At 34.3% G+C, this 23,078-nt stretch overlaps 3 protein-coding genes across 6 annotated transcripts; 2 read left to right on the top strand and 1 right to left on the bottom strand.

The window, feature by feature from the left end:
• The first annotated feature begins 2,659 nt into the window (after positions 1-2,659).
• Positions 2,660-11,795, top strand: LOC145913463 (protein mono-ADP-ribosyltransferase PARP15-like). Of its 2 annotated transcripts, XM_083001118.1 has the most exons (20): positions 2,660-2,818; positions 4,094-4,253; positions 4,427-4,686; positions 5,179-5,232; positions 6,059-6,209; positions 6,272-6,401; positions 6,907-7,109; positions 7,167-7,404; positions 7,623-7,762; positions 7,872-7,927; positions 8,127-8,302; positions 8,399-8,641; positions 8,699-8,854; positions 8,927-9,060; positions 9,433-9,569; positions 9,742-9,922; positions 9,979-10,102; positions 10,250-10,383; positions 10,666-10,846; positions 11,023-11,795. In XM_083001118.1, the coding sequence occupies exons 1-20, from the start codon at positions 2,790-2,792 to the stop codon at positions 11,292-11,294; spliced, it is 3,159 nt and encodes a 1,052-aa protein (XP_082857244.1). In that variant the 5' UTR covers positions 2,660-2,789; the 3' UTR covers positions 11,295-11,795. The 2 variants fall into 2 exon arrangements, with proteins under 2 accessions (XP_082857244.1, XP_082857245.1); XM_083001119.1 differs by lacking the exons at positions 2,660-2,818; positions 4,094-4,253; positions 4,427-4,686 and adding an exon at positions 4,714-4,970.
• Positions 11,796-12,102: 307 nt separating this feature from the next.
• LOC145914448 (uncharacterized) lies at positions 12,103-12,858 on the bottom strand. Its single transcript, XM_083002280.1, has one exon. It carries the CDS (start codon positions 12,856-12,858, stop codon positions 12,103-12,105), a length of 756 nt encoding a protein of 251 aa, XP_082858406.1.
• A 1,080-nt stretch (positions 12,859-13,938) lies between these two features.
• Positions 13,939-22,862, top strand: LOC145913350 (uncharacterized). 3 transcript variants are annotated; one of them, XR_014403334.1, is made up of 20 exons: positions 13,939-14,077; positions 15,374-15,533; positions 15,694-15,953; positions 16,017-16,200; positions 16,608-16,885; positions 16,962-17,139; positions 17,196-17,461; positions 17,849-17,902; positions 18,733-18,883; positions 18,946-19,075; positions 19,560-19,762; positions 19,820-20,057; positions 20,276-20,415; positions 20,526-20,581; positions 20,780-20,955; positions 21,051-21,293; positions 21,351-21,506; positions 21,579-21,712; positions 22,128-22,644; positions 22,719-22,862. XR_014403334.1 is itself a non-coding variant. In XM_083000970.1 (20 exons), exons 3-20 carry the CDS (start codon positions 15,811-15,813, stop codon positions 22,720-22,722), a joined length of 2,871 nt encoding a protein of 956 aa, XP_082857096.1. In that variant the 5' UTR covers positions 13,939-14,077; positions 15,374-15,533; positions 15,694-15,810; the 3' UTR covers positions 22,723-22,862. The 3 variants fall into 3 exon arrangements, 2 of the variants coding, with proteins under 2 accessions (XP_082857096.1, XP_082857097.1); XM_083000970.1 differs by having other exon boundaries at positions 22,128-22,264; XM_083000971.1 differs by lacking the exon at positions 13,939-14,077 and having other exon boundaries at positions 14,815-15,533; positions 22,128-22,264.
• The last annotated feature ends 216 nt before the right edge of the window (positions 22,863-23,078 follow it).

Raw genomic sequence — 23,078 nt, 5'->3', positions numbered from 1 at the left:
ACCAAAGTACGACCTGGATATAGTTGAAAGACAATATTCGAACCAACAAAAATCTACTGACTATGGGGATTTTTGGATATTTTTGTTTTGTTTGACCAAATCGTTCTGGGACTAACTACTACACAGACCCGGATGAAATGACGAAAAATTGTGTTTAACACATTCATTGTTTGCTATTTTCAACCGCAACCTGACGGTTCAAACATTTCACTATTTTGGCAACAGTTTCAAGAATGTTTTCAAAATTGCTTACAAAATAGCACATCACGATTTGAACTGCTTTTGATCGATCTTGTTGAAGCATTGAACCGTATCGTTGAGCAAAAACTCCATGACATTATCGGCCAACTGCATTTTCACCGTGGTTTCATCTTCATCATAATTCGTCCAATCAGGTTCCTCCACACGAAGCTCGTCGATCTGTTATAATATCACAGTTTTGTTAAATTACAAAAAACAGCAAGCTTCATCATTCAAACTATTTCCGGCGATAATATTTTAGTTACACTCTGTATAATGGCGTGTAACAAGCAAAGCATAAACACGATTTTGCTGTAAAAGGGAGTTTTCTGCTGCTGGTTGTAACTTTCACGACGATTTTTTTACCGTGCATCGTAGAGGCAGTTGGAGAAGGCATGAGTATGCCGAAGCCACATGACTTTCTCGGGAAAACCTACGGATTATTGGATGTTTGTACGTTACTTTGAATCGAATCTCGAATGCAAGACTCGAAGTGACGATATGCGCCTGACATTGCTTGTCAAACAATGCAAAGAAAAGGCGAGGTCCCCGATTGAACACTGTTCTGTCTTGGAGACGAAGGAAGGCTATCCAGAGGCAAGAAACATTCTCTACGAGAACTTCGGTAAGCCTTATAGTCGCTAGAGCCTTCGTAGAAGCGTTGTATAATAGAATTCAGCGCAGCGAGCCCCCCAGCAGCCAGACCACCAATTCTACAGCCAGGTGCAATGCGATGAAGAATGGCCATTCATCGTACTTTTCGGTTATTCCGGTGAAAATTCGAGCCAATGGTCGAGAGGTCAAGACGTACGCGTTCCTCGACCAGGGATCCGATACAAGTTTTTACGACAAAAGGTTAGCAGATCTACTTCCAATAGACGGAAGTCCGAAACAAGTTACCATGTCCAGCGTCGGAAAAAGGCTTGCAAATTACAGTGGAATCAGCGCAAGTTTTCGTGTTTTGTCATTAAGTGAAGATGAAGAAATTAATGTGGACAATGCCTTGTCTATTGACGCTATTCCGGTCGAGCCTAATCCAACCCCGAGAAATACGGAATTGGACAGTCTTCCACGCCTTCAGGGATTAGAATTTCCTCAGTTGTGTAATGGTGAGATGCTGCTACTTATTGGCACTGACGTTCCGTATGCCCATAGAGTCTTGGAGATGAGAACAGGAAACCGCAAACAACCATTTGCTGCGAGAACACCGCTGTGGTGGTCTCTCGTCGACCCGTCTATCTGTTATCCTGCCGTAGATAATATTTCAGTTAATTTCCTTAAATGTGAATCATGGAGAGAGGAATTCCAGCAAGAGATCCCCTACGTATGTGAAGGTCGCCTGACAAGTTGTGCGCTTGCGCACCAGTGTACCTTGGCCACAATATACCCCGTGAAACCACTGCACTCCTGTAGCTCAGTCGGTAGAGCGTTGGGCCTGGTTAGCCCAGGGTCATGAGTTCAAACCTCACCGGGAGCTTGATTTTTCAGATCTCGCTCCGACTTGTCGGGAAAAGTGGCTGATCCAGCTTGGCTGCGAGGCCTGTAAACCTTATGATTAAAATACGAGAGCTGAGATCACCAAATATAAAGGGCCTGCGCAGTGGGGCGATCCTGCCTTGCAATGCGAAAGCATGGCATTACTTCTGCGTTACCTATATTCTATTTGAATAAGTTTGTGTAAGCGATATCAATCTGATTGGTTTGTTGAGTTTTTTTCGATCTGGCTCAAAACTCCGGTAAGCATATTTGTTATTGACATAATATCATTGAATACCTGGGATCATAAATGTACGTTTTCTTCACAGAAGACCGTGTTCGTGAACGTGTCTGTGTCCGTGTGCCAAATACACGCGTTTTCGGGAATTGAGATTCTATCCTATTATGTGACGACGGCGAGGTGCCAGACGCGCAAATTCTGCCGTTACACTCGAATTCTCGGCCGATACATGCTGAGCGCAGTAAACTGTTTGTTTTTACATTTTAAATGTTGGACACTTACACAAAACAATGAAGGACTTTATACACGAGAAACTTAACGTCCCTAAGGCGACACATTTAAGCTGTCCAATAAAATCACATGAAAAGACAGATGTTGCGTAGAAACTGATAACGTTTGTAAATTAATATCACACTAGTAACGAGATCAAATCACGTGAGAAAGCAACCGTTGCTATACATTTTGAAATGAGATGCTGGACGAGACGCTACCTAAAATGCCTTAACCCCATGGAAAGAGATTCCGTACGTTAATTACGAAACTGGCTGTTGTGTGACCATTGTTCATATTTCCATGAATTCAAACGTTGCTTTGCAACGTAAAATTACGTTACAGACCTTTGCTTTGACTGGAGTTGAGATGCGAAACAGGGTATTCCCTCCAAGCGGAACTGAACTTGCTTTGTTACGTCATTTGTTTGTCGGTTCCTCTTTGGTATCCCTGCAAAAAATACAATTTGGAACCATTGGAACCGATGTTTATGTAGAAGTGATCTTTTTGCCTGAACAGAGAACAAGTTGCAAGTTTAAAGAAAACTGGTTAATGGAGTAATATGGCAAGACATCACCATAATGCCGAAAAGTAGGTTAATTCATGGTTCCGATTTCGCGTCAACAATGTGTCAGACGTCACCATGCTGCAGTTAAAGATTGGCGGAAAATGCATTGGTTTAGATAGGTGTTTTTCAATAAAACGTGTGTAACGCTGCAGTAAATCATTTTGTGGGAAATTTTTGTTGTTTAGTCGTACGCACTAACAAAATACACAACAGATAAGCTTTAGTGTCCGTCCGCTGTCAGTTTCCATACGATCAAGACTTGTTCGCCGCAGTAAAAACGCACACAGCAGCTAAAGTTGCTGCCAGGCGCGCTAATTGCCGTTACCGTATTTACTCGATTGTAAGCCGCGGCGTACAATCGAGGGCGGCTTATATTCGAGGGCGGCTTAAATTATTTAATGTCACGCCGATATTTTGTCTGCGCTCTGTTTTTTAATGAAATTTACCATCAACTCGCTTCATCGTACCAATACGTTTTATCTCCCAAGATTGTCTGCGTATCTCACAATTTTAAACTACAGATTTGTTGACTATTATTGTTGTAGGGCACCTAAGTTTGTCTTTAACATTAACGTGCGGCTTACATTCGAGGGCGGCTTACAATCGAGTAAATACGGTAATTTAAGATGTTTTTCTTCGCCTAAGGAGAAATTTTTGGTGCTTGGTATACTTATATTCTTCGAAAATTTCTGCTTTGCCTAAACATAAAATGAAAAAACAAAAAACATAAAAAAATTCAGGTATGCGCTATACATGTTTTAGTATCTAAAGCAATGCATTTTCAGTCAATCTTTTTCCTGCTGCATTGTAATGTCAGACCCATTGTTGATGTGAATTCGAAACCATCAATTGTATAAGTTTCTTTAAAGAAGTGTTTTACTATTTAATGCAGCTTGTTGCAAATATAAGGTTTGCTACAGTTGAAACTTTCTGCTTTTTCAAAAATGAAATTCATACATATCTGCTAGATTTGAAAAAAGGGCCTTTCACACTTTTGCATAGTTTTATTGGTAAACCTGAAAAAAAAATTAACCAATATGCATTAAAACAAAAAACTGTTTGCTGATCTGTGCACTGTCTGTGCAATCAACAGTCATGCATAAAAATACCTCTGATCAAATCGTAGACTTTCCAATCTGGCATAGCCGTGTTTTCAAATTATAAAAGTTTTCTCAAAAAAAGTACAAAACTTTTTCTTTACTGATTATTTAAATGTTGACAAATTAATTATTGGTGCATGTAACTAAAACAAATGCTTAATAACCTCTAGTTGTTATTGTTTATGATGTGTAATGCAGAGATGTTGTCATTCCTGCTGATGACCAACATGTTGCTCGTTTTCTTCTCAAAAGCAAACCAGCTCGGTTCAAGTTAATTGGTGCTTTCAACGACTTTGCATTTGTTACAATAAACAGTAATGAACAACAAGAAATGCAATATTGCTTTTCTCCATTAAAGGTACCATATTTTTTAGGTTTTGTAGTGTGTATTTTATTTAGCAAATATAGATCTCAATTCAACACAGAAATGTTTCATGCTAATGTATGACAAGATTGGATCTTCCCACTGCTTCCCGATTCAATGATTTACATCTTTACCATGCTTATTAATCCCAAGAAACATTTTTGCAGGGAAAAACCAAGATAGAACCAAACTATTTTTATCAGCAATGCAAACAAAGTCTTGCACACTTTTTGGATTCATACACAACAGTAAAAAAAACATTTCCTCGAGAATCTATTGAGAAAATGGATCCTTCATTTTTTGATGATGCTGATTCAAGATTGTTTATTCGTTGGTACCAAAATGCCAATCATGTGATTGTATGTGGAGAAAAAAACATTGTTTCACAAAAACTGGAATACATAAAAAACAGTTTGGATAGTGTTGGGTATGCTTTAGAAAGCAATTAATATATTTTGCCAACATTAAATAATTTTTTAATTATCTCTAGTTCATCTTCTGTAAGATTGGCTACTGTTAAAGTTCCTGCCAAAGACATAAATGTGGCCAAGTTTGTTAAAAATTCTCATCAACATATTAGCAAATTAAAATTTCGCTTTATGTTCATTGGTATCAAAATGTGAAGTCACCTCATGTGGTACTTATTGGGTTGAAACATGATGTTGAATCAAAAAAAGTAGAAACTGAAAGCACTGTGTCACAATATAAAATGTTAAGTATTGCTTCTATTTTTTTTGCTGCTGCTGCCAGGCATAGTAGTTAATGGGAATTGGTCTTCATACAGAAGAGCAATTCCCATTAGTTAAGTATTGTGTTCAATTGGTTCCTTTGTTAGGTTAAAAATGGATTAAACCATATTCAACAAACTTTGACATTTTTATTAACAAACAGTTAAAATTCCTTTTCTTTCCCACAACAGCAACATGGATGCAAACGAAGATACAAATGAACACTGTAAGAAGGATGAGTGCAAGTATGTATTTTCACTTATCATGCAAAAATGGGTTCTTAACTTTTTTACTGTCACTGCACCACTTTGTTTTTTCACTGTCTACACACATTACCATGAGTGTATCCCTTTATGTTAAAGATGATTTTTCCTGCTTTTTTGTCCTGTAACCTTATCATGTTGTTCACCAAACACAATAACATGCAATTATTATTTCTGTGAAAATGTCTTTGGTAACCAAGTAATTTTGTAATTCTTGAAATCTTTTCTCAAACAAACAAATTCTTAGTTGGAAACTGATTTAATATGAGGAAAGATGGGACTTCACTAGTTAATGGGTTAATGTGCTTGGCGTAGTTAGTAGTGATGCACCGAAACAGTATTTTTTTATTTTGCTGAAACTGAATATTCTGCACAAGTTGCCGAAAAAACTGAAACTAATTTTAGTATTCATCTCATTAAATGCATTAAATTTAAATAAAGCATGTACTGAATGGGATGTACTACTATCATGCAAACTTTTATTGGTACTAAAAAATACCTTGAATGTTGTACCAACTGTGTAAAGTATTTTTCATCACTGCTATGACCATAAAAATAAAACAAACATATACCTTACAAACTGTTTAAACAGTACTAACACATGTTAATCTATGTGTGTATGCATATCAGCGATATATGCAGTAAAAAAAGTTTCGGTTTGTCGAATTTATTCGTTCAAAACTAAGGTTTTCACAACTATTCATTTTCCACCAGATAAATTCAGCAAATTCAACTTTCCGTGCATCCCTAGTAGTTAGGATATTTCCTGAAATAGTACATGCCGGTTTGTTATTATACACTTGTTAAGGTTGCTTGTGAAATGTGAAATCCTAAAGCGAACCAACAAAAAATTTTCTGGAAAAGTGAAAATTAGCTGCTTTGAAGACGATGAACGGCTTCGTTTCAGTGGATCGGCAGAAGACATTCAAGAAGCTAAAGATTACATGGATAACCTCAAAGTTAGTTAACCATCATTAAAAAGTGTCGAGAATATAAATTACAGCAGTCCACATCCTTACAGAAAGACCTGTTATCAGCAATTCCGAACATAGTTAAACAGAAAATAACTTTCCTGGAGGAAATGTTGACAAACCATATGCTCTATTCAGAGGAATTGATTAAAAAAACTTTTGAACACCTCCGTGTTAAAGGTAGTGTTATCTTTAATATTTTGTTTAATTTTTTGCATTTACATTATGACAATATCTGAGGCATTTTGTAGACAACAATCTGAGACATTTTTTTAAAACACTTGGTTCCTCAGAAAAATAAAAGTTTGTTTTCTTGGATCTCCTGTTGTCTTTATGGCTTACAAAGACTTACTAACAGATATTTTTAACAACTCCTGTAAATAATAAAGTAGCTTAAACAAACGATTATTTACAGAAGTTGGTTTCTGAGAAACGTCCATTTTGATTATTTTTTTTCACTAATTGCAAAAAATGTTGATTTTATATTGACTAATTTTGTTTTGACTGCAGTAAATGTTTTTAAACGTTTTATGAATTCAACGAAAATTAAGTTGTAGACATTTTATATGTGAAACAAAAATTATATTGTAGTTTTATAACTGAAGCAACATACAGTACTGTGTCAGTTTGTGAAGTATTTGTTGTTCTTTTCATCTGTTTGTTTAAAATTACTTACTTTTCATAGGGGTTGTGATCTTTGAAAATGGTTTAAAATTAGTTACTTTGAGTGACTCCCACTTTAAAACTGGTTGTGAAGCATTGGAAGAAATGATCCAATGTTTGGAAACAAATATTCCTGTAACACTGCCACATTCTGTACTGCAAGGTGGTGACTGGAAATGTTTTACTCAAAAACTTTCATTGCGGCATCTTCATGTGATTGTTGAGGTACAATTTGCAAAAAAATTATTGACTTAATAGGATGTTATATAATTGCAATTTCAGAATCACAAAATCCACACACTTGGATTTAATGCTGATTGTGTGGAGTCAGTTGTTGGTGATCTCAACAAAGTTATTGAGAAAGTGCTTAAAACATCAGCAGTGTTTAGATGCAATTCTGCCCAAGCTAAAATGATTTTTGATCGCATAACTAGTGATCACAAATATCCAGTAGCAATTACCATGAAAATTGTTTCAAATGGGATTGAAATAATGGGACCAACTTCAGATGTCAAGTCAGGTAATTTTTGAAAGCAAACTTAACGTTTGTTTGTTGAACAATACAGGTTTCTATAGTTTATTTATTAAATATTGCTCTGAATTATGTAGTTATTTGGAAGTGTTAGATTTAAAATGGCGACACTTTTGTGTTGCAAAACATTAAGATCAGATTCATCGCACTAATAACTGTATGTACATTAAATGTGTGTTAGCTTTACCATTGGTTTAATTTTTTAGCAATGTCAAAACTTGACCAAATATCATGGCAAGAAAAGCAATTTACATTTAAGGCAGCAAACTTATCAGATTACCTTGAAACAAAGGAGTGGAAAAGTGCTGTTAACCATCTTTACAAAGAATACAGCACTATTGTTCAGGTTTTTATGCTTTATATTCATGTTAGTATGTCTTGTCAATTATTTGAATAATAAACTACTAATATGCAGCATAATATTTCCTTGATGACATTTTGCACTTAATTTATAGACCACTCTATCTTCAATGTCACTGGAAGAGTCTTCACTGAGTTCTGATAAACCTGGGTAAGTAAACCATTTAGTGTTTTGCATTTATACATTATTTACTATGCTTTGCATTTAAAGATATTATATTCGAATAGTGCAATATTGAAACTGATGATTTATAGCATTTATAAAATAAAATATATGTCAACAGCAGAAAAAATTTACTTTGATTTACTGGCCGCACAAACACAATACAAAATAAAAATTTTAATTTTAGATCCTTGCAACAATCAACTTTCAATCGATTTGCAATCACAAGTCACATAAATGATATTGGCAATTCAAAGACATGGTTTGGCACTGTAAATGTTCAAGTGATGCATGGTGACATAACACAACAAAAAACCGATGCCATTGTTAATGGTTGTGTTGCCAACTTTGACCTGAGTAAAGGTAAATATGAAAACAAAAGCACATTGATTGACTTTGTAGTTGCGTTACTGGTATATTGACTATTTCTGATATGACAACTTTTTCTGTAACCTGCAGGACATTTATCACCTTATGTTTTGAAATGTGCTGGATTGCAAATGCAAATCGACATCGATAAAAAGCCAGTTTTTGATTCCCTTTCATGCAAAGTGACTAAAAGTTACAATCTATCATGCAACTATGTCATACATGTTGTCACTCCAAATACAGAAGTTGAATTGGTGAAACGAATAAAGAAAGTTCTTGATATAGCAGAAAAGCTTCAATATAAATCTATTGCCCTACCAACCTTAGGATCAGGTAGGATCAAGTTTTCACTGTAATAGTTGAATTTGATTTCATATTAAGTGTTTTTAGGTGGAATTGGTCTGTCAATTGAGAAAGTTTCAAAATCATTTGCCAAAGCATTCGAAGAATTTGCTGCATGTGACCCGAAATATGTCAAATTAATCAAACTTGTAGTTTTTGAAAAGTCAATTTTGCAAACATTTGCACAAGCAATTGAGAAACAGGGTATTTTGTTCTGTTTAGGCTGTTGTAGTAAAAGAATTATTTTATATGCCATAACTTTTTCTTTCAATTAAGTAACTGGAAACAAAAAAATGCAACAACACCCAGATGTAGCTGAGATTCTTTCAAAAAGACTAAGTTGCATGGAGTCCAATTTGCAAACTGTTGATGTGTTTTTAACTACTGACAGAAGGGACAACCTAAATAAAGTTAGTATCATGATACCTTTTTCTTGTACATAGAGCACTTAGTTTTATGTGTTCGTATAATTTCATGTCAGAAACAAGAAAAATTGACTATTTTGTCCTTTTTCACTAGTTAACTGGCACTGCTCAGTTGTTTATGAGTTTATGTACTACTTGTATTTTATACATGTCACTTTGCAGTTAGCTTGTTTTTGTTTTCATTGTGAGGCTGCTAAAAATAAACTTGTAAAATTAGGGTTTAAGGCATCCTGTGTTTGGGTCTGGCCATCCTTTTAAAGTTTAACCAAATAATTGTCTGCACACAATTCTTACCCTTAATCAGTTTTGTTTATTTAAGTTTAAATTCACATCAATATTTGTGTAAATTTTGTTTAGGCTGTAGAACATGTTCAATATAGCATGGAGAGTCAACAATATATAATTCCTGACAATTTGGAAATGAGTTATGATGGTCTAATTGATATAGTAGATGAGGCACTGAAAACCAAGTCTTACCTTAAAATTGAGAAAAGGTAATTAGCCTATTCTGACTCATCCATTAATAAAAGGAAAACTAACTAACCAACTTTTTTAGTTTCCTAATTTTGCCTGAGTTCTAGATGGTAAAATCAACTTAAAATTATTTTGTCCGTGTTGTCACTGAAAAAGTATGCATTCAATTTTGTAATATTATCTGTATTTTAGAAAAATAACTTTACATGATCCCATGCACTCCACCAAGTTGAAGGAGTATCTTTTCAATGCATTTTCTGATCTCAAAGCTGGAAACCTGCTGGCAAAAAGTTGTGTTTGGCAATATAAAATAAATGATACCACCATGGATTTGCCAATGTCCAAAAATCTAGCGCTTGAAAATGAGTACAAGGTACTAAAAGTTTGTTTAATTTGAATGCCTTTATTACAGTGTCATGCCCTGTGCAGAAAAATTCAAGCTCAAATTGTAACATACAACTTTATGGCATGAAAACTCTTGTGAACTTTCAAACAAGGCAAATATTGATTGGCAAAACATATTATGAGTTGGTCCGCTTGCCTTTTCAAGGAGGTTAGTTGTAATTTTTTAATTATACTAATATTGGGCTAATCCACTGCAATGTCCCCTAAATAACATGTAGTTTACATTTTACTTTGTGCACAAGTTTATATTTATTGTATTGCAACATATTGTCACGTAATTGGCTGTTTCTCGCAGAACTTCCAGAAAACTGGGAGAAAAGTTCTGGTAAACTTAAAGTTAATTTGTCTTCTGGATCAGATGACAAGGAATACCAACATGTTTTGAACATGTTCCAAAAAAGCAACCCTCCCCACAGATCTGTTTTGAAGGTTTATTAATTATTTAAATTTTGATATAATTTATTGCTTTTTTTTATAAACAGATAGAATAAGTGTATATATTAAACGCCCATTATCCTTGGACGTTTTTTGTAAAGCACTGCTATTCCAGACTGTTGGTTTAAGAAACAAGAAAAAATTTAGGTGAACTTTTGTAGTTAAATTAATATTTTTTGCATTGTGGCAAGTTTCACCAGAAGAGTAAACCTCAACATAAGATACTTAAATGTTTAATTCCTGAATATTTGACATTCTGACACATAGTATTTTTAGATTGAAAGAGTACAGAATATTGGCTTGTATCGTCAATTTAAAATAAAAGAGGAAGAGGTCCGAACCAACATGTCAAATTTAAGCTGCTCTGTAGCACGTGAACTATTTCATGGAACCTCATGTGCAGATACAAAAAAAATCGTTGATGAAGGCTTTGATCGAAGTTTTGTTGGAAAAAATGGTAAACTTCATATACTACACATATGTAACATAATATTTCAAAATGTTTGTGAGATAATCAGTTAAATAAAATCACTTAGATTGACTGGTTGACATTATTGGACATACTTTTAGCTTAAGATTGTTAAAATAAGTTGAAGGCCTGCTAATATATCAAATAATTTTTTTATTTTACAGATACATTTTATGGTCGTGGTGTTTATTTTGCTGTGAATTCTTCTTACTCTGTACGTTACTGCACACCAGATTCCGAAGGGCAAAAATCAATCTTTCTGGCCAAAGTAGTAACTGGTGAATACTGCAAGGGAGACTCAACCATGAAAACTCCTCCTCAAAAAAACAGTCAAAGGAAGTTTGATAGTACAGTTAATAATGCTGATAGTCCTGAGATTTTTGTTGTGTACAAAGATTCAAATGTGTATCCTACATATCTAATAACTTTTATTTAACTGTTTTAAGCATTTTTGGAAAGAGAGAACCAATCAATAAAAATTTGGCTTAAATATGAAAAGATTACACCTGAACCAACCACTTTAACCCAGTTATATTTAAAAAAATTGAGGCAAAAGCTAATAAATCATAAAAGCAAGAGAAAAATCACGTTGAAATAGTGTTACTTGTGTCATACTGTTTTTCTTTTTAGTTTCGTGAGTGCTGTGTTTTGTAGTTTGCTTTTTAAACCTAAAGCCTTCCACTATTTGTTCTTCATTTTGATACCTACTTTATAGTGCACTTAAACATGTATACCTACTTTACAAGTGCAAAAATTTGATTTTAAGTAGAAGCAAATCCTTTTATGCATTTATTTTAAACCCATACAAAATTATTGTACACCTGGAAAAAGGCAACCACTTTTCTGGAGGACAATGATTGTGCTACATTGTGATTAAAAATACTTGGGTTGTTTTTTGCTTGCTACATTTGCTGTAACTGATTCCTTATTTCCAATAAAAATCACACTTATTGTACAGAATTGCAAAGCATGTAATTTTTAGACAGAAGCTGTTGCACTGAAAATTGTTGTTTGCTAAGAGACAGTCGTGTGGTATGGGCTATCTGAACAAAATCCAACTACATTTCGGGCAACTAGTGTCTTGTGCGGAAATTCCATGAACAAATGACGATCGTAGTATAACAAAAAAAATCATTGTCTCTGGTGCTATTCAAGACAAATTGTTTTCATGTCACTTTGTTTATTCTTTGCACATTATATACATATGAGTTACATAGTCTTGTCGAAAACCAAACAAGATATGCTTAAGCAATATGCTCCTGTAAGCCAGTTGTTGAACGGGAAGAAGTCTGCATCATAGTCAAAGAGCCTTGTTCTCCCGCGGCAGTTTCTTCGATCGGCTTTGTCCACGGCATAAGTCTCTTTTTCCAGTCACCAAATGTCATGACAACCATTGTGACATTGATTAGAATGTTGATGTTGGTTACAATCTGGGGAATAATGTTATTCTGTGTGACGACGGCAACGTTTACCACCACCACTATAATATCAGAAACAACGCAAACAATGGCCAAATGGAAAGCTCTTTTGATCACCAAGATCAGTCCTTCAGCGTTGCGATTGGGCATCTGCTGCGACATGCGTCGACTGATAGCCGCACGATGCTTCAACAGAGGGTAGGCAAATAGTGTAAGGAGACTAGCATGAAAGAATAGAGTAATTATGGCAAGCGTCAGCCAGTGATAATCAGTAGGGAACGCACTGGATTTCAACTTACAGCCAAACCTGCCTTTATGGTACCATTGTGTGGCGATATATACCACTGGGTTTATCAGAGATATGATAAATAGGATAAAGAGAACCAAAACGCTAAAATATCGTGTGCAGCACGAAGTCAAATGCAGGGTATGTTTGTTGATGTAAAAAGATCGTTGCCGTAACCACAACACAGCATACACAGATATGAAGATGAAGTTAGTTAAAGTAAAATCCACTTTCTTCCAAACGTCGCAAAATTGAAGTCCAGTTTGAAGATCAAGAAAACCTTTTCTATTTTCCATTGCTTGACTATAAGAATTTTACACATTCTTGCCTCCTATCCGTCTGTTGTAACAAATACATCAAACTTAGTAGCATTTTAAACTTAGTAAGCATTATGTCTCTTGGTGGTTAGTAAAACAACCTCATTTTTTTGAAAAACGACCCATTTGATAGCCATGCAACGACACAATGTTGCATAATGATCTGCCAGCACGATCACAAATTAATGACAAATGGTTCCGAATATAAAGGGCCTGCGCAGTGGGGCGATCCTGCCTTGCTATGCAAAAGCATGGCATTACTTCTGCGTTACCTATATTCTATTTGAATAAGTTTGTGTAAGCGATATCAATCTGATTGGTTTGTTGAGTTTTTTTCGATCTGGCTCAAAACTCCGGTAAGCATATTTGTTATTGACATAATATCATTGAATACCTGGGATCATAAATGTACGTTTTCTTCACAGAAGACCGTGTTCGTGAACGTGTCTGTGTCCGTGTGCCAAATACACGCGTTTTCGGGAATTGAGATTCTATCCTATTATGTGACGACGGCGCGGTGCCAGACGCGCAAATTCTGCCGTTACACTCGCAGTCTCGGCCGATACATGCTGAGCGCAGTAAACTGTTTGTTTTTACATTTTAAATGTTGGACACTTACACAAAACAATGAAGGACTTTATACACGAGAAACTTAACGTCCCTAAGGCGACACATTTAAGCTGTCCAATAAAATCACATGAAAACACAGATGTTGCGTAGAAACTGATAACGTTTGTAAATTAATATCACACTAGTAACGAGATCAAATCACGTGAGAAAGCAACCGTTGCTATACATTTTGAAATGAGATGCTGGACGAGACGCTACCTAAAATGCCTTAACCCCATGGAAAGAGATTCCGTACGTTAATTACGAAACTGGCTGTTGTGTGACCATTGTTCATATTTCCATGAATTCAAACGTTGCTATGCAACGTAAAATTACGTTACAGACCTTTGCTTTGACTGGAGTTGAGATGCGAAACAGGGTATTCCCTCTAAGCGGAACTGAACTTGCTTTGTTACGTCATTTGTTTGTCGGTTCCTCTTTGGTATCCCTGCAAAAAATACAATTTGGAACCATTGGAACTGATGTTTATGTAGAAGTGATCTTTTTGCCTGAACAGAGAACAAGTTGCAAGTTTAAAGAAAACTGGTTAATGGAGTAATATGGCAAGACATTACCATAATGCCGAAAAGTAGGTTAATTCAAGGTTCCGACTTCGCGTCAACAATGTGTCAGACGTCACAATGCTGCAGTTAAAGATTGGCGGAAAATGCATTGGTTTACATAGGTGTTTTTCAATAAAACGTGCAGTAAATCATTTTGTTGGAAATTTTTGTTGTTTAGTCGTACGCACTAACAAAATACACAACAGATAAGCTTTAGTGTCCGTCCGCTGTCAGTTTCCATACGATCAAGACTTGTTCGCCGCAGTAAAAACGCACACAGCAGCTAAAGTTGCTGCCAGGCGCGCTAATTGCCGTTACCGTATTTACTCGATTGTAAGCCGCGGCTTATAAAGTTTTTTAAACCTACCGTTTGTGCGGCTTACAATCGAGGGCGGCTTATATTCGAGGGCGGCTTAAATTATTTAATGTCACGCCGATATTTTGTCTGCGCTCTGTTTTTTAATGAAATTTACCATCAACTCGCTTCATCGTACCAATACGTTTTATCTCCCAAGATTGTCTGCGTATCTCACAATTTTAAACTACAGATTTGTTGACTATTATTGTTGTAGGGCACCTAAGTTTGTCTTTAACATTAACGTGCGGCTTACATTCGAGGGCGGCTTACAATCGAGTAAATACGGTAATTTAAGATGTTTTTCTTCGCCCAAGCAGAAATTTTTGGTGCTCTTCGAAAATTTCTGCTTTGCCTAAACATAAAATGAAAAAACAAAAACCATAAAAAAATTTAGGTATGCGCTATACATGTTTTAGTAAAAAACTTGTATCTAAAGCAATGCATTCTCAGTCAATCTTTTTCCTGCTGCATTGTAATGTCAGACCCATTGTTGATGTGAATTCGAAACCATCAATTGTATAAGTTTCTTCAAAGAAAAGTTTTACTATTTGATGCAGCTTGTTGCAAATATAAGGTTTGCTACAGTTGAAACTTTGTGCTTTTTCAAAAATGAAATTCATACATATCTGTCAGATTTGAAAAAAAGGGCCTTTCACACTTTTGCATAGTTTTATTGGTAATCCTGACAAAAAAAATAACCAATATCCATTAACACAAAAAACTGTTTGCTGATCTGTGCATTGTCTGTGCAATCAACAGTCATGCATAAAAATACCTCTGATCAAGTCGTAGACTTTCCAATCTGGCATAGCCGTGTTTTCAAATTATGAAAGTTTTCTCAAAAAAAGTACAAAACTTTTTCTTTACTGATTATTTAAATGTTGGTAAATTAATTATTGGTGCATGTAACTAAAACAAATGCTTGATAACCTCTAGTTGTTATTGTTTATGATGTGTAATTCAGAGATGTTGTCATACCTGCTGATGACCAACATGTTGCTCGTTTTCTTCTCAAAAACGAACCAGATCGGTTCAAGTTGAATGGTGCTTTTAAAGACTTAGCATTTGTTACGATAAACAGTAATGAACAACAAGAAATGCAATATTGCTTTTCTCAACTAAAGGTGCCAAATTTTTGGATTTTGTGTGTTTATTGCTTTTGTTTGGAGTATCATTACTTTACATGACATTCCATTGTAATTTACAGGATCTTTCCAATTCATCTCAATTCATAATGATTTACATCTTTACCATGCTTAATAATGCCCAGAAACATTTTTGCAGGGAAAAACCAAGATAGCGCCAAACTATTTTTATCAGCGATGCAAACAAAGTCTTGGACGCTTTTTGGATTCATAGACAACAGAGAAAAAAACATTTCCTCGAGAATCAATTGAGGAAATGGATCCTTCATTTTTTGATGATGCTCATCCAAGATTGTTTATTCGTTGGTACCAAAATGCCAATCATGTGATTGTATGTGGAGAAAAAAACATTGTTTCGCAAAAACTGGAATACATAAAAAACAGTTTGGATAGTGTTGGGTATGCTTTAGAAAGCAATGAATATATTTTGCCAACATTAAATATTTTTTTCATTATCTCTAGTTCATCTTCTGTAAGATTGGCTACTGTTAAAATTCCTGCCAAAGACATAAATGTGGCCATGTTTGTTAAAAATTCTGATCAACATATTAGCAAATTAAAAGAATGCATGAAACATTTAGGAACCATTTGCATCAAAATCAATGACAAATATGATATTGAGTATCAGATCTCATCAGAGGCAAAAGTAAGTATTTATCCAAACCAAACTAACATTTATGCTTGTGGTATGTAAGCAACACTCTTCAAATAATTTTCTTCGCAAAAGAAAATTTTACATTTATATTTATCCATATCAGATTTTACAAACTGAAGAGTAAAAATTAAAATTTGTATTTTATCATTTGCATTTTTTTCAAAAAAAACCTGCAATTCAAGAAAGTACAATTTAGGCATCAACATTGACAACAAACTAAAAAATTTAAATTGGTTCATGGATTGATTTACTGCACTTTGGTAAAATGTGCAATGTTTTTAACACATACATGTATGTAAATTGCAAGTGTAATTGACATTTTATGATCTCAGTAAATTTTTGTCTAATTTAGAATCACTTTCACTTTTGATTGTGTCATATATATTTTTAATTTTCAGAACAAATTCTTCAAAGAAAGTGTATTTCAACATAAATGCAAAGAAATCCTAAGCAAATTTTTGGAAGGATATTGTACCAAAAAACAAAGCTTTGATGAAACATCTTTGGCTAAAGCTAAATCCAACTTTGCTTCATTTTTTGATGATCAAACAACAGAGCAAAGCAAGAAAATATATATTAAATGGTTTCCAACTCAGGTGGTCATTTGTGGTGAAACTGCTGCGGTTGAAAACAAACTCAAAGAAATAACTGAGATTGTAAATTGTCTCACAGGAAAGTAAGTTCATCAAACAAAGATTACTTAATCTTGTATGAAGACTAAACAACTGTGCTTATTTGTTTGATGTGTTCAGTTCACTTTCAAGTCATTCTGCAGAATATGTGAAAATTGCGAATGACAAACATGTTGGGATGTTTATAAAACGAAATACAAAAGCAAAATCCGAGTTACAAACTTTGCTCAAAAGCTTTGCCACATTTACACTCCAGGAAAACACTGATCGACAAATGGAATTCCATTGCCACCCAAATGTGAGTAAAAGTTGGCAAAAACAAATATACATTTCTACTTCTTCAAATACATCCAGAGTGGAATGGAACAGTCAATGTTTGAAACTTTGTGTGAGACCATTATTTCAAAATTTGAAGATAATTTCAAAACTGAAAAAATTACATTTGCTTCTGGTACTATTTCTAAATCAAAGGTTGGGCCAGAGTTTTATTCCAACAAAGATCCAGAAATATTTGAACGGTGGTTTAAGGAAAATGACCATGTTATTCTCAGTGGACCTACTGAGAAGGTGCAGGGGCGGTTACAAGAAATAAAAAGAACATTGGGTGAACCCATAACAAGGTATGTCATCATTGTAAAACTGATGAATAATTACTATTTGGTCACATGCCACACCTTTTCCTGTCTTTTTTTACAAGCAATTTTGAAAACATGCTAAAAATTTAAAAGCATTTTAAACAGTTTTAAAAATGATGATGCAACATAATGTTAACTGAACACAAGCTTGACCTTTGTACATGCCAAGTTTGGCCTGGAAGTAAGTTTTTTGCTGCTGCCAGGCATAGTAGTTAATGGGAATTGGTCTTCATACAGAAGAGCAATTCCCATTAGTTAAGTATTGTGTTCAATTGGTTCCTTTGTTAGGTTAAAAATGGATTAAACCATATTCAACAAACTTTGACATTTTTATTAACAAACAGTTAAAATTCCTTTTCTTTCCCACAACAGCAACATGGATGCAAACGAAGATACAAATGAACACTGTAAGAAGGATGAGTGCAAGTATGTATTTTCACTTATCGTGCAAAAATGGGTTCTTAACTTTTTTACTGTCACTGCACCACTTTGTTTTTTCACTGTCTACACACATTACCATGAGTGTATCCCTTTATGTTAAAGATGATTTTTCCTGCTTTTTTGTCCTGTAACCTTATCATGTTGTTCATCAAACACAATAACATGCAATTATTATTTCTGTGAAAATGTCTTTCTTAACCAAGTCATTTTGTAATTCTTGAAATCTTTTCTCAAACAAACAAACAAACTCTTAGTTGGAAACTGATTTAATTTGAGGAAAGATGGGACTTCACTAGTTAATGGGTTAATGTGCTTTGCGTAGTCAGTAGTGATGCACCGAAACAGTATTTTTTTATTTTGCTGAAACGGAATATTCTGCACAAGTTGCCGAAAAAATTGAAACTGATTTTAGTATTATCTCATTAAATGCATTAAATTTAAATAAAGCAAGTAGTGAATGGGATGTACTACTATCATGCAAACTTTTATCGGCACTTAAAAATACCTTGAATGTTGTACCAACTGTGTAAAGTATTTTTCATCACTGCTATGACCATAAAAATAAAACAAACATATATATACCTTTCAAACTGTTTAAACAGTACTAACACATGTTCTATGTGTGTATGCATATCAGCGATACATGCAGTAAAAAAAGTTTCGGTTTGTCGAATTTATCCGGTCAAAACTAAGGTTTTCACAATTATTCATTTTCCACCAGATAAATTCAGCAAATTGAACTTTCCGTGCATCCCTAGTAGTTAGGATATTTCTTGAAATAGTACATGCCGGTTTGTTATTATACACTTGTTAAGGTTGCTTTTGAAATGTGAAATCCTAAAGCGAACCAACAAAAAATTTTCTGGAAAAGTGAAAATTAGCTGCTTTGAAGACGATGAACGGCTTCGTTTCAGTGGATCGGCAGAAGACATCCAAGAAGCTAAAGATTACATGGATAACCTTAAAGTTAGTTAACCATCATTAAAAAGTGTCGAGAATATAAATTACAGCAGTCCACATCCTTTCAGAAAGACCTGTTATCAGCAATTCCGAACATAGTTACACAAAAAATAACTTTCCTGGAGAAAATGTTGACAAACCATGTGCTCTATTCAAAGGAATTGATTAAAAAAACTTTTGAAGACCTCCGTGTTAAAGGTAGTGTTATCTTTAATATTTTGTTTAATTTTTTGCATTTACATCATGACAATATCTGAGACATTTTTTTAAAACACTTGGTTCCTCAGAAAAATAAAAGTTTGTTTTCTTGGAATCTCCTGTTGTCTTTATGGCTTACAAAGACTTACTAACAGATATTTTTAACAACTCCTGTAAATAATAAAGTAGCTTAAACAAACGATTGTTTACAGAAGTTGGTTTCTGAGAAAGGTCCATTTTGATTATTTTTTTTTCACTAATTGCAAAAAAATGTGGATTTTATATTGACTAATTTTGTTTTGACTGTGGTAAATGTTTTTAACCATTTTATGAATTCAACGAAAATTAAGTTGTAGACATTTTACATGTGAAACAAAAATTATATTGTAGTTTTATAACTGAAGCAACATACAGTACTGTATCAGTTTGTGAAGTATTTGTTGTTCTTTTTATCTGTTTGTTTAAAATTACTTACTTTTCATAGGGGTTGTGATCTTTGAAAATGGGTTAAAATTAGTTACTTTGAGTGACTCCCACTTTAAAACTGGTTGTGAAGCATTGGAAGAAATGATCCAATGTTTGGAAACAAATATTCCTGTAACACTGCCACATTCTGTACTGCAAGGTGGTGACTGGAAACGTTTTACTCAAAAACTTTCATTGCGGCATGTTCATGTGATTGTTGAGGTACAATTTGCAAAAAAATCATTGACTTAATAGGATGTTATATAATTGCGATTCTAGAATCACAAAATCCACACACTTGGATTTAATGCTGATTATGTGGAGTCAACTGTTCGTGATCTCAACAAAGTTATTGAGAAAGTGCTTAAAACATCAGCAGTGTTTGGATGCAATTCTGCCCAAGCTATAATGATATTTGATCGCATAACTAGTGATCACAAATATCCAGTAACAATTACCATGAAAATTGTTTCAAATGGGATTGAAATAATGGGACCAACTTCAGATGTCCAGTCTGGTAATTTTTGAAAGCAAACTTAACGTTTGTTTGTTGAACAATACAGGTTTCTATAGGTATTTATTAAATATCGGTCTGATTAATGTAGTTTTTTGGAAGTGTTAGATTTAAAATGGCGACACTTTTGTCTTGCAAAACATTAAGATGAGATTCATCGCACTAATAACTGTATGTACATTAAATGTGTGTTTCCTTTACCATTGGTTTAAAATTTTTAGCAATGTCAAAACTTGACGAAATTTCATGGCAAGAAAAGCAGTTAACATTTAAGGCATCAAACTTATCAGATTACCTTGAAAAAAAGGAGTGGAAAAGTGCTGTTAACCATCTTTATAAAGAATACAGCACTATTGTTCAGGTTTTTATGCTTCATATTCATGTTAGTATGTCTTTGTCAACTATTTGAATAATGAACTACCAATATGCAGTATAATATTTTCTTGATGACATATTGCACTTAATTTATAGACCACTCTATCTCCAATGCCACTGGCAGAGTCTTCACTGAGTCCTGATAAACCTGGGTAAGTAAACCATTTAGTATTTTGCATTGATACATTATTTACTATACTTTGCATTTATAGATATTATATTCAAATAGTGCATTATTGAAACTGATGAATTTCAGCATTTATAAAATAATTATTTATGTCAATGCAGAAAAAATTTGCCTAATTTACTTGCCACACAAACACAAGGCTAAACAAAAATTTAAATTTTAGATCCTTGCAACAATCAACTTTCAATCAATTTGCAATCACAACTGACATAAATGATATTGGCGATTCAGAGACCTGGTATGGCACTATAAATGTTCAAGTGATACATGGTGACATAACACAACAAAAAACCGATGCCATTGTTAATGGTTGTGTTGCCAGCTTTGACCTGAGTCAAGGTAATATAAAAACAAAAGCACATTGACTGACTTTGTAGTTGCATTGCTGGTATATTGACTATTTCTGATATGACAACTTTTTCTGTAACCTGCAGGTCATTTATCACCTTATATTTTGAAATGTGCTGGATTGCAAATGCAATTCGACATCAATACAAAGCCAGTTTTTGATTTCCTTTCATGCAAAGTAACTAAAAGTTACAATCTTTCATGCAACTATGTCATACATGTTGTCACTCCACATACAGAAGTTAAATTGGTGAAACGAATAAAGAAAGTTCTTGATATAGCAGAAAAGCTTCAATATAAATCTATTGCCCTACCAACCTTAGGATCAGGTAGGATCAAGTTTTCACTGTAATAGTTGAATTTGATTTCATATTAAGTGTTTTTAGGTGAAATTGGTCTGCCAATTGAGAAAGTTTCAAAATCATTTGCCAAAGCATTCGAAGAATTTGCTGCATGTGACCCGAAATATGTCAAATTGATCAAACTTGTTGTTTTTGAAAAGTCAATTTTGCAAACATTTGCACAAGCAATTGAGAAACAGGGTATTTTGTGCTGTTTAGGCCGTTGTGCTAAAAGAATTATTTTATATGCCATAACATTTTCTTTCAATTAAGTAACTGGAAATAGAAAAATGCAACAACACCCAAATGTAGCTGAGATTCTTTCAAAAAGACTAAGTTGCATGGAGTCCAATTTGCAAACTGTTGATGTGTTTTTAACTACTGACAGAAGGGACAACCTAAATAAAGTTAGTATCATGAGTCCTTTTTCTTGTACATACAGCACTTAGTTTTATGTGTTCGTATAATTTCATGTCAGAAACAAGCAAGAAATATTATAGGTTGCAACTTTAATTGACTATTTTGTCCTTTTTAACTTGTTAATTGGCACTGCTCAGTTGTTTATGAGTTTATGTACTACTTGTATTTTATATATGTCACTTTGCAGTGAGAGTTAACTTTGCTTATTTTTGTTTATGTAACATTCATTGTGAGGCTGCTAAAAATAAACTTGTAAATTTAGGGTTTAAGGCATCCTGTGTTTGGGTCTGGCCATCCTTTTAAAGTTTAACCAAATAATTGTCTGCACACAATTCTTACCCTTAATCAGTTTTATTTATTTAAGTTTAAATGCACATCAATATTTGTGTAAATTTTTTTTAGGCTGTAGAACATGTTCAGTCTAGCATGGAGAGTCAACAATATATAATTCCTGACAATTTGGAAATGAGTGATGATGGTCTAATTGATATAGTAGATGAGGCACTGAAAACCAAGTCTTACCTTAAAATTGAGAAAAGGTAATTAGCCTATTCTGATTCATCCATTAATAAAAGGAAAACTAACTAACCAAAGCTGCAGACAGGGTGTGTGGTTCGTCGTCTCTGTTGTTCGGTACCTAGTATAGGGTACCCTGCAGATCGACGTTGACCGAAAGGTACCACAAAGTGGAAACTAGTGTGCCTGCTAGTGTGAAAGCTAGCACAGTGCCACTCAACAGCTGCACTGATGAGACCTTACAGGTCGAAACAGTGCGTGTGCACACCCTGTCTGCAGCTTTGCAATATTATGGCTTTTTTTGCACATATAACTAACCAACTTTTTTAGTTTCCTAATTTTGCCTGAGTTCTAGATGGTAAAATCAACTTAAAATTATTTTGTCCGTGTTGTCACTGAAAAAGTATGCATTCAATTTTGTAATATTATCTGTATTTTAAAAAAATAACTTTACATGATCCCATGCACTCCACCAAGTTGAAGGAGTATCTTTCTAATGCATTTTCTGATCTCACAACTGGAAACCTGCTGGCAAAAAGTTGTGTTTGGCAATATAAAATAAATGATACCACCATGAATTTGCCAACGTCCAAAAATCGAGCGCTTGAAAATGAGTACAAGGTACTAAAAGTTTGTTTAATTTGAATGCCTTTATTGAAGTGTCATGCCTTGCGCAGAAAAATTCCAGCCCCAGTTGTAACATACAACTTTATGGCATGAAAACTCATGTGAACTTTCAAACAAGGCAAATATTAATTGGTAAAAAGTATTATGAGTTGGTCCGCTCGACTTTTCAAGGTTAGTTGCAATTTTTTAATTATACCAATATTAGGCTAA

Source organism: Ascidia mentula, chromosome 9 (genome assembly GCF_947561715.1).
Source record: "Ascidia mentula chromosome 9, kaAscMent1.1, whole genome shotgun sequence".
NCBI classification, from domain to species: domain Eukaryota; kingdom Metazoa; phylum Chordata; class Ascidiacea; order Phlebobranchia; family Ascidiidae; genus Ascidia; species Ascidia mentula.
This window is presented reverse-complemented; position numbering and strand designations above follow the sequence as displayed.

Excerpts from the sequence above, each read along its gene's own strand:
- LOC145913350 (XM_083000970.1), top strand. The coding sequence starts at position 15,811 with ATGGATCCTTCATTTTTTGATGATGCTCATCCAAGATTGTTTATTCGT. Across the intron at positions 19,763-19,819 it reads ATGTTCATGTGATTGTTGAG|AATCACAAAATCCACACACT; the intron begins GTACAATTTGCA and ends TTGCGATTCTAG. Across the intron at positions 20,416-20,525 it reads AATACAGCACTATTGTTCAG|ACCACTCTATCTCCAATGCC; the intron begins GTTTTTATGCTT and ends CTTAATTTATAG.
- LOC145914448 (XM_083002280.1), bottom strand. The coding sequence starts at position 12,858 with ATGGAAAATAGAAAAGGTTTTCTTGATCTTCAAACTGGACTTCAATTT.
- LOC145913463 (XM_083001118.1), top strand. The coding sequence starts at position 2,790 with ATGGCAAGACATCACCATAATGCCGAAAA. Across the intron at positions 5,233-6,058 it reads TGTAAGAAGGATGAGTGCAA|GTTGCTTGTGAAATGTGAAA; the intron begins GTATGTATTTTC and ends ACACTTGTTAAG. Across the intron at positions 7,405-7,622 it reads AACTTCAGATGTCAAGTCAG|CAATGTCAAAACTTGACCAA; the intron begins GTAATTTTTGAA and ends TTAATTTTTTAG.